Source organism: Buceros rhinoceros, unplaced genomic scaffold (assembly GCF_000710305.1).
Source record: "Buceros rhinoceros silvestris isolate BGI_N320 unplaced genomic scaffold, ASM71030v1 scaffold15350, whole genome shotgun sequence".
NCBI lineage: Eukaryota > Metazoa > Chordata > Aves > Bucerotiformes > Bucerotidae > Buceros > Buceros rhinoceros.
In genome coordinates this window covers 23,340-37,100 of record NW_010389189.1, presented here as the reverse complement: position 1 = coordinate 37,100, position 13,761 = coordinate 23,340, and the positions used below count along the sequence as shown (strand labels likewise).

The 13,761-nt window shown below is 41.8% G+C and overlaps 1 protein-coding gene across 1 annotated transcript in view; it reads left to right on the top strand.

Annotated features, from left to right (window-relative positions):
• LOC104491038 (collagen alpha-1(XIV) chain) overlaps window positions 1–13,761 on the top strand; it is a gene marked incomplete at its 5' end in the record, with an annotated part of 47,369 nt that overhangs the window by 27,562 nt on the left and 6,046 nt on the right. The window contains 5 exons of the mRNA XM_010133396.1: window positions 525–578; window positions 1,497–1,568; window positions 2,971–3,006; window positions 3,438–3,504; window positions 4,000–4,188. Of these exons, the coding sequence (XP_010131698.1) occupies window positions 525–578; window positions 1,497–1,568; window positions 2,971–3,006; window positions 3,438–3,504; window positions 4,000–4,188 (418 nt within the window). The remainder of the gene's footprint in view (window positions 1–524; window positions 579–1,496; window positions 1,569–2,970; window positions 3,007–3,437; window positions 3,505–3,999; window positions 4,189–13,761) is intronic.

Below are 13,761 nucleotides of genomic sequence, written 5' to 3'. Positions count from 1 at the left end.
CCTGCTGCTTCCTGAATCAGGACCTCAGTGATAGCTAGTACATATGTACAGCACTGCTGGGCAGAGAGAGAGGCTCTGAACCGCCATCTTTCAGCACTTAATCAGTGGGACTGTGAATAGTTGCAGCCAGTGAGAACAGATGTAGAAGCGTGACCCATTTTGTAGTGGAGAAGTCTGACAGCAAATGCTCCCATCCACCTCATTACAGCAGCATGGTAACTGAAACTCACTCGGAGGTGAGAATTGCCAGTACAAAGAGTTTTGCATCACTGCTTCTTACTTCAAAAGTATTGTGAGTTTTTTAAATTATCGGCTGTGCTATAGGTCGTCTTCAGAAATAAACCCTCCCCAGGGCAAATAAGGGAATTTTCTTCTAAGAAAGCCCTACCACCGTTGCTAATATAAAAATTAAAAATGAAAAAAAAAAAGAAAAGAAGAAAGAAAAAAAACCCAAGTCTGCTATATGAAATGGAACAAAGTACCTATAAAAAGCCAATAAAATTGTGTATATTTCTCTTTTATAGGGCCTTCCTGGCAAAGATGGACCCACAGGCCCGCAAGGACCTCCTGGCCCAATGGTGAGTATTGCCCATGGAATTCATTACTGTAAAAATCAGCAGGATTTGGGGGGATTGTAGATCGCTGTTATCTAGGCTTCAGTGGATAGACCAAGGCCAAAGGTTCTCCTTGGAAGTTAAAATTCTCATGACGCAAAAAATTGGCAGAGAGCTGCTCGTCCAGTGTAATTTCTTCTCACTCTTGCTTAGCCCAAGAAGAAATGTCTCCCATGGGAAGGAGAGACAGTTATTCCGTCAGTAGATCTATAGCTGCTTCGTAGGCAATAACTGCACTATATAATGGGAATCCGTGCTCCTAACGTTTGAAATTACTTTCCTTCTGTAAGAAATTCCAATTGGGATTGTTAGCTGCAGTGAACCACCAACTTTTGCTTGGTCTGGAGGCTGTAGATGAGTGCAGGTATTCGAGTGCTCTCATAGAATAATCAGGAAAGACAACAGAGGCCACGTTCAGCCTTCAAAGCAAGACATATGTTGCCTCCGGATTCGGGCTCATCCTTCTCCGTTAGGGTGCTTAGGTAAGATTAATGCCTTCTTGATGGATCTAAGAAGTTAGGTGAAACTGCTGATGGTATTCAGTGTCCTTCGAGCAATCCTGCGCTTCTTACAAATAATGTTCTGAGTCATTCCCCCAAATATGTAATGTCACAGGATTGAGTCTTGCAGTTCAGCAATTTCTGCCTGTTTCTGTAAGCAAGGAAGTCCATTATTCTTGAGTGCTTTTCTCAGAGCTGTGATTTAGACGCTCTTTCTCCTGCAACATGTACTACTTAGTTCTCTCTCCTGGCAGCTCTGGCCTTTGACTGTCTGTGTACTGTCTGCTTTGTGCACTTCTCCATCACGCAGTTATTTCTTCTTTTGGCATTCATGGATGTTGATTGTCATGACCACTACTTTCTTTCTCTTTTTTTCTTGTAGGGCATACCTGGTACTCCAGGTGTTCCAGGAGTTACCGGAAGCCAGGGACCACAAGGTGATGTTGGAGCTCCTGTGAGTAGAATTAATTACTATCGCTATACTTGCTGTTGTGCATGAGTTGGTTTCTGATCCTGGCTTCACTGTTTTACAGAACTCCTAAATATTTATAGCCCATGATCTGTTTGCAATTAGTGGCTGAGTTAAACATCATATTGGTCTTTTTTTATTCATTCTTCATAATTAAATTTAATTTGTTGATCTTACAATGTTTGGAATATGGGGATTAGAGAGTTTAACACAAGATTAAAACAGCAAAGTTAAGAATTTGTAGTCTGTGTGTAGTTACTTTCTCTTTTTTTTCCTTTTATTTCCTGAATTGCTTGAAGTGCAAAGCACGCCATTTATTAACCTGGATATTTCAAAAATATAATTTGGATTTTCAAACTCTGAGCATATTGCATGAATAAAAACCTGGTTTTCATGATTTCTCTTGGTTTACATCAGGACAACTAAATAATGGTCAGGGCTTTTTCTAGAAGGTTATTATAAATTGACTATCAGTTTCATTGCATGGAAAATTATACCCTCTATACCCAAAATTAATATTAGGAACTGCTAATACTAAATTTGTCTTTCAGATATTAGAGTTACTAAGTGTAATCATGAAATCTACTAAGAAGATTTGATGAGCTATGGAACTTATCACTATCTATGTGTAACATGCCAAGTATTCAGTTCCTGTCCAAACACAGGTTCCAGATATTGAACTAGAGTGTAGCTACTCCTGTCAGTCATGTAAGATCTCTGCTGTGCAAGTTTAGACTCTAGTAGTTCTGAAAAAACCAGGTTATTGCTTTAACCATGCATCAGTCAGCTGGTTACCTCTTCAAGCAGACCTTTCCTCGCTCCAGGACTTCCTGAGAGATGTCTAGCCTACCCCAAAAACCTCCACTGGTGAAGTCTTAACTACCCGAGGCAACTTGTTCCAATCCGTAATGATCCACTACAGTATTACACTATCTTTAATGTCATACGTAATTTTCTGTTCAGTTTAATCCCCTTGCTGACTCTGTTCATAGCAGACGCAGAATCTTTGTGCAGCAAAAGCTACAAATTTTAGGCTGATATTTTGTCTTCCATTAGCCTTCTCTTCCTTATACTCAGTGATAATTAGACCCATTTCAGCCATGTGAAATGCATCATCTGGTGTCCTGCCCTTGCTGCCATTTTAAAGAAGAGAATTCAGCATGTGACACACCTCTGAGAAAGTCCCTGTTGCCATGTAATTGCCAAAGGTGAACATTTTGTTGAGATCTGAAATGGAAATGGTATGTCTGTTATTGTCCCATAGCCTCCTGAAACCTGGTTTATTTTTTCTCCTTTTACTGTAATACTGCAAAGGAGACGGTTTAGGACTTAAAAATTTTGAGTGAGAGCAAAATGAGAATTAATTTTGTATTGAATCTTTTCATAGGGTCCTCCTGGAGCTAAGGGTGAAAGGGGTGAGCGGGTGAGTCTATATTCACGTTAGCCACCATGTTTTTTTCCTGTCTTGCTTTCTGTCTCACAAAAACCTCTATCCAACCATTTATGTTTCTCTGCGTTTACAGGCACAATAGCTTTCTCTGTGCGATGAAGCACACTTTCCTTCTTTTCCAAACATTGTTTCATATGTAGCCACATTCATGTTTTAAAGGTGAGAAGTTTGTGGCATTAAGCATGTCCTCAAATCTCTCATCAGGGTTATCTTCTCAGACCTCTGTTTGCTGGCTAAAACCAGGAGCGGGAACCAGGGAAACCCCAAAACTTGTTTGTTTTTTTTTCTCACGTGTGGTGATATAATCTCTCAGGGATAATAAATGTCTTTCATTGCTCTAAGTGTTTTCAAGACAGAAATTATGCAAAAAATTATGTTATGACACTGCTGTGGTTGTTACCCAGGGTGATCTCCAGTCCCAAGCAATGGTGCGTGCTGTTGCTCGTCAAGTGTGTGAACAACTCATCCAGGGTAAGTGCATTAATAATTCCTGTGTTTCTGTCTCTAGAATGGATCTTTTCCTGCCACAGTGCTTACAAATATGGTGCTTTTTAGACCATCCAAGAGGGTCTATTAATTTTAAGCTAAAGAAGATTTGTGTTCTGACTAGATTTATGTTCAACTGGATTTGCTCCCAGTGAGAGCTGATTAGCATCAGGCATGTAAAATAAAAAAGCCTGAATTATCTCCAATCTATTATAGCATACAGAAGCATCTGCTGTAACAATTTTAGATTTTTACAGACAATAAAATACCAGAAAAACCTCCATCAAAGCAAGGGCATTAAATTTTACAAGATAGTTCTTCCCCTTTTCTGTGTAATCCCTAAACCAAGTGCAAAACTTCATATTATCAAAGTGTGACTGACAGACCACAGCCTTGAGGACCTGCCAGGGCTCTGTTCACACTTAGCTAAACCAGATTCTCTGCTGCAACTTGAAAACGAGGAAATTTTTTTCCTGACAGGTCATATGGCAAGATATAACTCAATTCTGAACCAGATTCCAAGCCAGTCCGTCTCAACAAGAACCATCGCAGGACCTCCTGGTGAGCCAGGTCGGCCAGGGGCTCCAGGGCCACAGGGTGAGCAAGGATCACCAGGCATGCAAGGGTTTCCAGGAAGTCCTGGTCAACCAGGAAGACCAGGAGAAAGAGGTAGGCTTTGTACTTCGCAAACAAAAAAATATACCTCACTTTCCTTATAGATTCTGATGGCTTTTGTCTCCTGTCTAAATGTAAGATTTCTTTTTTTTTTTTTTTTTTTTTTTTTTTTTTTTTTTTTTTTTTTTTTTTTTTTTTTTGGTGACTTCAACACAGTTCAATGAAAGCTCTGGAGACTCTTAGTCATGGAGGTAATGCAGGCTTTGCCAGGTGTGATTTGGCAGGATCAGACAGAGGTTTAATGCTGAAACTGCTGAAGATAGGTGGCATCTAATTGGGCACATCACATCACGCCTTTGTCTTGGTAGGTGTCTGAAGTGAGCTGGAGGTGTAAACGTATAAACAAAGGAGCTTTCAGAGAAAGTCAGCTACAAAACTTACAGATTTGTGCTGAGAAAAGATTGAGCTTTCCTGCTAAACTTGAAATGTGTCAATCTCAAGATTTCTAAGTTATGATAGTCTGAAGGTAACAAGGTTGATAAGAGGGGAAAAAGCTCCTAGTTTGAGGGGTTGGGAGGAAATGGTGACATCAGAGAGAAGTAATAGAATTAACCATTCATTTACAGTAATTCTCCTCTGCGTTCTCACATGCAGGCTAGATCCCTTCCTCCTTTCCTCCTCCAGCATTGTCTAATAAAGAAACAAGCTCCATGTTTTGATTCTCTCTCTCTCTGTACAACCCTGGCAATCTTCAGTGTAGCACTTACCTCACAGAGGTGGTATTGAGTAGGTGTATGGTTGTGAAAGCGCTTTGAAGACCATCGCACGAGGAAGTGATTCAAAACCCAAGAGACAAATATCATATTCAAGAGCAATGAATCGGTGTTGCTGTTACAATTCTGCTAACTGAGATTTATACGCTAAACTGCTACGAAGGCTGTTCAGTTCAGGAGTGTAATAGTTCCAATTCACAGCAGCCGCGATGACCAGGGTTAAAGCATTGTTTTGAAAAGGAAGTCTTTGAGTGAACCTGAGTCTGTGGGTTCTTTCTTCCCCTCAAGACTGTAATTCTAATTACTTTCTTACAAAATGAGGCAAGGTTTAGGGTACTAACCTGTCAGTCATGCTGCTGCCTGCTGCAGCTGGGAAAAGACCAGGCGCTGTCCAGAAAAAAGGAGGATTGAGGGGATGGGAAGCAGATAGGAAAAAAAATGGGGAGAGATAGCAAGTGAGGCACTGCTTTTGAAAGCAGTGATCTGGGGAGACTGAATGCAGGTTTCAGGTTAGTTGCTTAAAAATACTAGTGTATTTTAACTGGCTTCTCAGGCAGGAACAGAGCATGCTGGGGCCTCAGGAATGGAGGAACCAAAACGCAAGGCTACGAAAGGAAAGCCTGCTGGGTATTTAGCATGGATTTTCCATTGTGTTTGTTGTGCTGAGGCCCAGACCCACATGTTGTATTACTATGCTATCACAGAGTAATTAGATATAGGCATTTAAATGAAACATGATGTGGGTTAAACCATTGCTGATGATATCTGTGAAGCTGCACTGGCAATAGAATGAGTACAGAAAGAGTAAAAACATATGAAAAAGAAAATCTTTTCCTCTCTACATAGATAACTGATGTTAGAAGGGACTGATTTTGGCAGGTAGTGCTTGTGGGGAGTGCTTGGTAGAGAGCAAGCTCTTATCGAGCATGTTTCAAGAACTGTAATTGGTCAGCCAGAGCTCTCTGTGGATTTTCATAAAAAATTATGCCAAATCTTGGGAGTCTTTTACAGTGTTTAGCTTAAACTGAGATGGTTTTAAGGAAAAGATATCTATGTGTAAACTTAAAATAATTGTCTTTATTCAGAGTGAAAATGCTTTTTAGGACATTCACATAACTGGAGCCTTACACAGAACCTGGAAGGAAGAGGAAAGAGCTCGTTCAGATCCTAGGGAAAAATACAGAATAATTTATTAGTCCTTGAGGAGCTAATTTCTTCAGAACCAACTGAAATTCTAGATTGATAGTGTGCCTGATATAGTGGCAGTTTATGTGACAGAAAGGTACCTTTTGAGTTGCACAGGCCCTTGGGATATTTCAGAATCCATTTCCAAGGAATTGCTTTAAGCTAACCCCAAAACGCAGCAGTAAAAAGTAAAAGATACGGTTACCAGCTTCTCATGCTTGTGGAGATTGACTGGAAGTTTCTCGTGCATTCCCAATTCTCACTTGACTCCTGACTAGATATCGTACAGTGAAGCAGCAGATGGAAACTGCCCTGCTTCTGTATCGAAAGGATTTTAGTTTTCAGTGACTACAAGCAAGGAGGGTGGATGGACTCGGACCCTATCCCTCGCTGTGTTCTGAAGCATTGTTTGTATTTAATTTGTTCAGCAAGTCACAAAGTATAGTCCTGTCCTGAAGATTTCTAACCAGCCACTTGGATGTTTATATGAACTATGTGTTTCTTTCTGCTGATGTCATCAGCGTTTTGGTTGTATATGAAGGCAATTTCATGTTCAAAACCAGTGCCAGATTAGCAACTGAAAAGTCAGCCTCCACCTTTAAGTACAGAAAATGCACTGCAACAGTGACAGCAGTGTCTGTAATAAAAATAATAGACTCTAAACCAAAGAAAAGGACTGCTGTTTATGTGGTAGAGTGTCGCTTTTTCCCCCTCAGAGTTCGAACTACTGCGATTGCTGTGAGAACCTGTTACGGCTGCTGAGCTGAGTGGTAAGGAGCTGGTAGAGCGAGAAGAGAAAAGGTGGGGGAAGCTAGACGTTTCTTCCTCCTCACCTCTCCTGCCCACCACCCGTTCAATCCCAGCCTGTGAGAAGGTGGAGCTTCTGAGAGGAGCAGAGAGATCTTTACTGAAAAATGTCAGCAGTGAGAGGTCTTGACATCAGTGAACTTCCCTGCTGACTTGTCTGGCCAATAGCCTCTTTTCCCTCGTTTACCTTGTCACTCTGCCAAGTCTTAATCAGATGTTTTGGAAAGAGGGTTGGACTGAGACACTGTCCTGGAGTTTTGCTAGAAACCTCCACTTGAACTTCAAGGTCCAGGGTGTACCATTCCCGGATGTATTCTCTCACTAGTATCACACTGAGCTGGTCCTTCCAAGAAAGACCACCTCAGCGAGAAAGGGTAAGTCCTTCTCTTGGCAGATTCAGTTCTCAGTGTCTGTTGCCAGCTGAGATCTTTTTCCAGCGCAGACACAAGTGAATGGATTAGGCTCACACAAAGACATTCGTTATGTAGTTTTCCTGGCTCATTACTGTTTTAGCTGTACACTGTGGGGTCTTATCTGTTGTGTTTTTTTCTAGTGAAGTGAAAAGAAACATCTCTGGCAATCTCAGTATTCGTTAGCAATATTAACACTTTATTGGTGCCCCAACAGGCCATTTGGGTTCGTCATTTAAAGATTATCAGGGCCCTGTAGTACATAATCCCAGAAAAAATTACTAGAATTTTGCACTCTCATATATTTGCATAAATATACGAGTTTGGAAAAAAGCAAACCCAAACACTTTTTATTCACAGCTCTCATCTCTATTTTTATTTTAACTAGTTCACAGCACTGGTTTCTATTTGGTTTTCCTATTTTTATTTCAGCTAGTTTTTTAAGTTTATGAACTGGAACTTAACTAAGTAGCGTCTGGCTTCTGAGTGCTCAGGAAGTAGTTAGATTTCTGCAAAATAATAAAACCCCCAAAGATTCAGTGTGATTTGGTTTTTTCCCCCCGGTTATTTTTATAATACGTGTGTATTTTTCTCAACTTTGAGGAAGAATGTAAATGCCGAGGTAAAAATTATGCTGAGGCACTTCTAACTTCCAGACACTCTCAAAGCGCAGTTATTATTCTACTGCTGGGTGGAACTCTGCTCTTAGTATGTGTCCTCAAGTGATGCACAGAACTTACGGCTACTCACTCCAGCCCACTGTGATTAAAATGCAATAAATACCTAAGCTGTCACCTGGAAAGTCACTGCTCTCAAGTACAGCTTCATCCACATTTGCTTCCTGGCTTCATATGAAAAACTGAGTTAAACATGTATTATCAAAAGCCACATGTTTACAGCTCTGATGGCAAAATCCCAATGGAATTTATTTTTATACCAATTTCTGTTTCCAATTTTAGCTTCATCTGGATAAAAAATATGACCCTGTGTTATTGTACATTATGGTTACCACTGAACATCTTTGAAAGAGGACAGTTTTGGTAGCAGTTTAGTTTTTCTTAACTGCAATAGGCAGTTCTCTTTAAAGGTATTCTCTTAAAAATAGATAAGCGATACCTAGATTTCCTTTCATGCACAAACCATGGACATTTAATTTTCTTTGGTGGAAAATGTGTTTCATGGTCTTGGTTTTGTTTTTAATAACTGATGCTATCAGAGGTATCTTTAGCAGAGCATTGGAAATAATTTATTTCAGTTGCTTGTGATCTCCATGGGGCTGAACCCAAGCTATTGCTTATTTTGGATGGGGACAAGATGTAAAAAAATTGGTTAGTGTGAAGGGGGAGAGGCAGTTTGATGGTATTGCTGAAGTACATCCAGAGCACAAACATGAAAACAGTTACTAGAATCTGAAGTCACTCTAACTCAAATGACAAATTTTGATACACGCTTTTAGCCCTGAGAGTGATTCACCATCGCAGTAACACACATGGAGAGCGACGTCTTGTCTGACTGACTTTCTGTAAGCTCTGCTCTGATGAAGTGCAAAGGCGGCCTTGATAGAAAGTGAAATGGGTGCATCGTGAACGTTCCGTCACTTCCAGGAGGGAGCTGTTAACTGTGACCAAGAGCTCTGCACATCTGTTAACCCACTCTCTTTAAAGAGCTTTGGTGGAAAGCCCATTAGAGAAGCCTGCGGAGCGCTTGTTTTTAACTCAGTGGGTTTTGCCTTGGGAGTAGGGTATTCTTGCCTCAGTGTTTATGTTCTCTTTCACTCCAGTAAACTTTATTAGAAATTAGACTAAAAGAAACCAGAAGCAGACTCGTATCTTGGCCTTCAGCATGTTTGCTTTAGGAACTTGATATCCCTGTGATTTCAAAGAAGGCTGGCCCTGTGCAGGAGCTTCATAACTTGTTCCAGAATGAACATTTTATTCTTAGCCTGCATAGATTTGTTCCGTATTTATCATTTCTTACTGCAGTTTTTCTGTGAACATCATGTATAAGTTGCGTGTTCTTGTGTGTGTGTGTAAAGAATAACAACTGAGTACATGGAAGGCTGTGATTTGAAAACCTGGTGGCCGTTGGCTTTGAAGTCACCACGTAACCTTATCTCACAGTAGGATAAGCAATTGTCCTTGTACTAAACATCTGCGTAGTTCCAGTTTATTATCACGGGCCAGTCTTCTTGTGATCAGAGCAATCCACACATACAGACTTTGACTTTCGCAAATGGCAAGCATTTCCTTGTGGGGCATGTATGGCAAGAGGCAATTTAGATGGGTTTACCTCATTAAAAGGCCTGCAGCAGCAGTAGTGAATAGCAGCAGAGGAGTCTCTCCACGTTTGAAGCGAGCCAGGGCTAAGCAAATTTTAGGATCTGGAATCTGTGTTTGGAACACAGGACAAGAGGTTTGCCTGAGACATTTGTCTTCAAAATGGGTGGAATTCAGTTGCTAATCACAGATGATGTGGTTTCTTGGCAGGTTCTCCCAGTAATATAAATGTAGGTTAGAGCATATATCTGCCACCTAGGCCTGCTTCCTACATACACTATGCGATGGAATCATTCACCAAAGGTTCCGGGTAGCCTTTCTGACTGAAACTGCAATCTCTGCTAACCAGATGCTGGATTGCAAACAGAAGTTTCGCGAACTTGGAAGAGAGTCTCTGAGAACAGGAGTCCCATGTATTATGTTGCTAAAAATCCCAGAAGAAAAGATGTTAGCTAATTTCAAGATGTCCGAGTAACGTAACCGCTTATGATCCATTGACCCTCGGTGAGATTTAAGAGGTAGGGTTATTAAAGGGATATAAAATTCCTGAAACTTACCTTTTGGGCACCTCATATTCTGAAAGTCTAAACCAGTCCGCACAAGACCAATCGGTAGCGCATACAGCCATGAGGTAAGGTGGATGTACTGCAGTACGTTAGTGCACAGCGGTCAGACACAAACTTGCTCTGCTGTTCTTCTGAGGTCACCAAAGAGGTTGCGTTAACACGCTGCTGAGCCCTTCCTAAGCAACAAGGTTGTATTGGCTCAAGGCTACACCTTCACCAGCCCGGTCACATTTAGGAATGTAGTTTGGCCAGAGATTGCTCATTATCTACCCCAAAAAGGCTGATAGGAACTAATTTAGTTGGAAGAGAAATCTTTGGTGTCAAAGAAGATAGAAATAGGAAGATTAGATGTGAAGGAGGCTTGAGAGAAGAGATGGCAGTGCTAGTTCCTCTCTAGCTTTTCTCCAGTAGCTAACTGGAGTATAATTTCAGAAAATTCAAAGCCGCATTCCCTTCCTCCCTACGACCAACATTCGGAGAAGATATTGTGGTCCAGCTTGATTAAAATATTCCTCTGCATTTTGTCTATTAGATCTTGGAATAAGGTCTGAAACGAGGCCTCCCTGATAAGTTTCTGAGCAGTTAGGCTGGAGAGCCATTCTTCAGCTTTTTGGCCTAAGGCACCCTGAGGTGGTAGCAAGAACCATTGAGCCAGGGAGAAGATACCTGTTGTGTATCCAAGCCATATCATCAGGATTGTCTACACCCGAACATCCAGTATTTCTGGATTTCAGCTATATGCCATCATCTAGAGATCTGCAGAGCTTGCATGTGGGATGGGTCTCACATAGGGGGGATGGGTCTCAGCATGGCAGAACCACTTTGTGCTGCTCTCTGCACAGTGGAACAAGCTCTGGGCTTCCCCAGGGGGTTCAAACACACTGGAAAATGGAAGGGTGCTAAAGAAGGGGAGAGGAGACCTCTGAAACCTTCTGACCACAGGCCCTTGAAATCCTATTGGTCCTACCCAGACTAGGCTTGTGAAAACTAGTGGGATCTTGGTACTAATACCCTTTAACTCTTCCAGCGGGACCGTGTTTACCCATTTCTCTAGATAGGTGGATAGGGGGTAAAACGTGTGCCCTGGTGAGTCAGCTCTGGGAGCTGTTCCTAGAGGGGTACCTTCATGGCACGCCTCCCTTCAGCGTTTCTATGTCCAACTGCCAGCACCTCAGTGCTCTGGCTTTGTAACCTCTTCTCAGTGCCTGCCCAGCTCTCCTCAGGCACTCTAGAGCGAGCGTAGGTGCTTACCTGAGCTGTGGGCATTGGACTAGGCTTCATTCCACCGCCAAGCCTAAACGCCCTTTGAAAAGCAGTTCTTTGTGGCAGTTCTGTAGGTTTGGAGGCTTGTGGTCACAGATGGTTTTGAAAATGTCACCTACGGTTTTTATCAGTGCAGGAGGTACTCCTTGTGTCATAGTAGGCACAGGAAAGTATTAAACAAGCAAAGGAGAACCCAGCCCACAGTCACAAGTCACAAGAATTCCAGGTCCTCAAATATCACTGCAAAGCATCTCTGGAAGTCAGAGTGAAGTGTCAGTCATGGGAAAACAATCTATGAGATCAAAAATCTGGCTACTGAGCGCGACACAAACAAAAATTTGCTGATAAGCTTGGCAGGCGGTTCAGGAAATGAATTGTGGTAATGAAGTCGATGTGTTTGTATTGGGTCTAGCTGGGATGGAGGTAACTTTAGAGGCATGAGTTAGTTAGATCCTCCAGGTCAGAGCACATTCTGAGGTACACCCTGACACTTGTGTCCATACACTGATCAAAGGCATGTTTTTCTAACGTGCTGACATAGACAGGCAGTAAAGTTACACTCAGAAGTAACTGATGCAGCATTGCAGTCATCAAATGACTAAATGGTCAGAACAACCAAACACAAAGATTTCACTTCCAGAAGTCGTTTTATAAATATTTTTTTATCCATTAATTCAGGGATGACACATACAAGACCTTGCTCTGTCTTGCCCTATATCCTTTAGAAACAAGAGGGAGATACCTGCTATTTGCAAAAATAATGATGTAAACATCATCCAGATGATCACATCTGCTCTTTTGCCAATTTCTGTTGGTTTAGTTTGGCCATGATATTTCTTCTCTTGGTGGCCAAGTCTCTCTTGTAAAATACAACGTTACTAGAGACACTTGGAAAGCTTTGGAGACCCCCTAATGGAAAATGCTGTCAGAAGTGGTTACAGTTGTGTTAAGTTCTCTACGATAAAATAACTATTCACCAGAAGACGTTTTCAAACTCAACAACAAAATTGTGCAACCAAAGGAACTAAAAGGTGCGAAATGGAAACGAGAAATACTTAAACTATGCTGAAACAGTGGCAAAAAGCCTTGTAGAGGTAAGACGACAGAGCTCACTTTGGTTACGACGTGCTCCGTATGGGGTTACTGATTGCAGTGGTGTAGCCTGTGTATTCCATGTGATGTATTGCCCTGGAAGCCTCCTGTTCTGTCGGAGACCCAGAACTCCTCAGCAGATACCCAAACCCCTGTAATTCAGCAGACTCTTATTTTGTAAGCTGGATGGGAGCAAGTCTTTGTCCGTGACGGGTTTTAATTACAATTTTTTACACAGTTTAGAGTTTGCTCTTACTTGCTTCCATCGGAAATTAGTGTAGGAAGGAAAAATCTTCTATGGCTCCTTGCAAAACTGAGGTCTCCTGCAGATATTTTTCCCTAAGAGGTGACAGTTACCTGAGCTGAAAGGAAGGAACAAGGCCACTCAGTTGAAATTGTTGATGCTGCCCCATCAAGGGCAGCAGATGTTTTCTTTCTACTTTGTTTTTATGAAGGTGCCCTACATTGGCTTTGACTCTGAAAGTGTGGAAGCTGGGAAGCAGTGAGAGTAATTACCAGTGCTGGGAGATCTGGAAAATGGGGGGAAAGTCCCACAAATGAGCCTGGATTTGGTGACTTCGAACCATCCAAATCAAACACAGACTTTATAAGAGTTTCCAAGTTGCTGGTGGAAACTCAGTCTGGAATTCGCAGTTTTGACACCTACTTTAGTTCAACACCCTTATTGTGATTGCTGTGTATAGGAAGTGTTTTTATAGGATGCTGTAGTGGTAGCACAGAGGGAGGTGGAAAGCTGGAAGAAGGTAGTGCCTTCTCTGGATTACTAGGTCTGTGACCTACATGGATCAGACCCAACGACAGAAATTTAGGGCCATGAGCAAGAGCAGAAACACAACTCAATGGCTGCATGTGTTGGAACACCAGAGTTTTGTGACCAGGGAACTCTTAGATTTGGCTTCATTTGGAGGAACAGCTCTTGCCTGCTGAAACTTATTTCTTGTGTTTTAGCAAGACTTTGCAATAACTCATGACATCTCTCTTCATTTATGTGTAGGACCATCTTATGATGAACCACTGTTTGGTGGGTGAATTCTTTAAGGAAAATTGGCTGCAGCATTAAAAATTTGCCTTTTCTAGGCCTCACATTTACAGAGAGCTTTGTGAGGCTCTGAGGATTCTTCTGACTTACAGTAGCTGTACCTTGGTATAGTCTGGAGGCAGCTTTCCAGCAGGAAGCACAGTCTGGAAACTGGCCGATGCTTCTGCATACCACCTCGATGAAACCACCATGGCA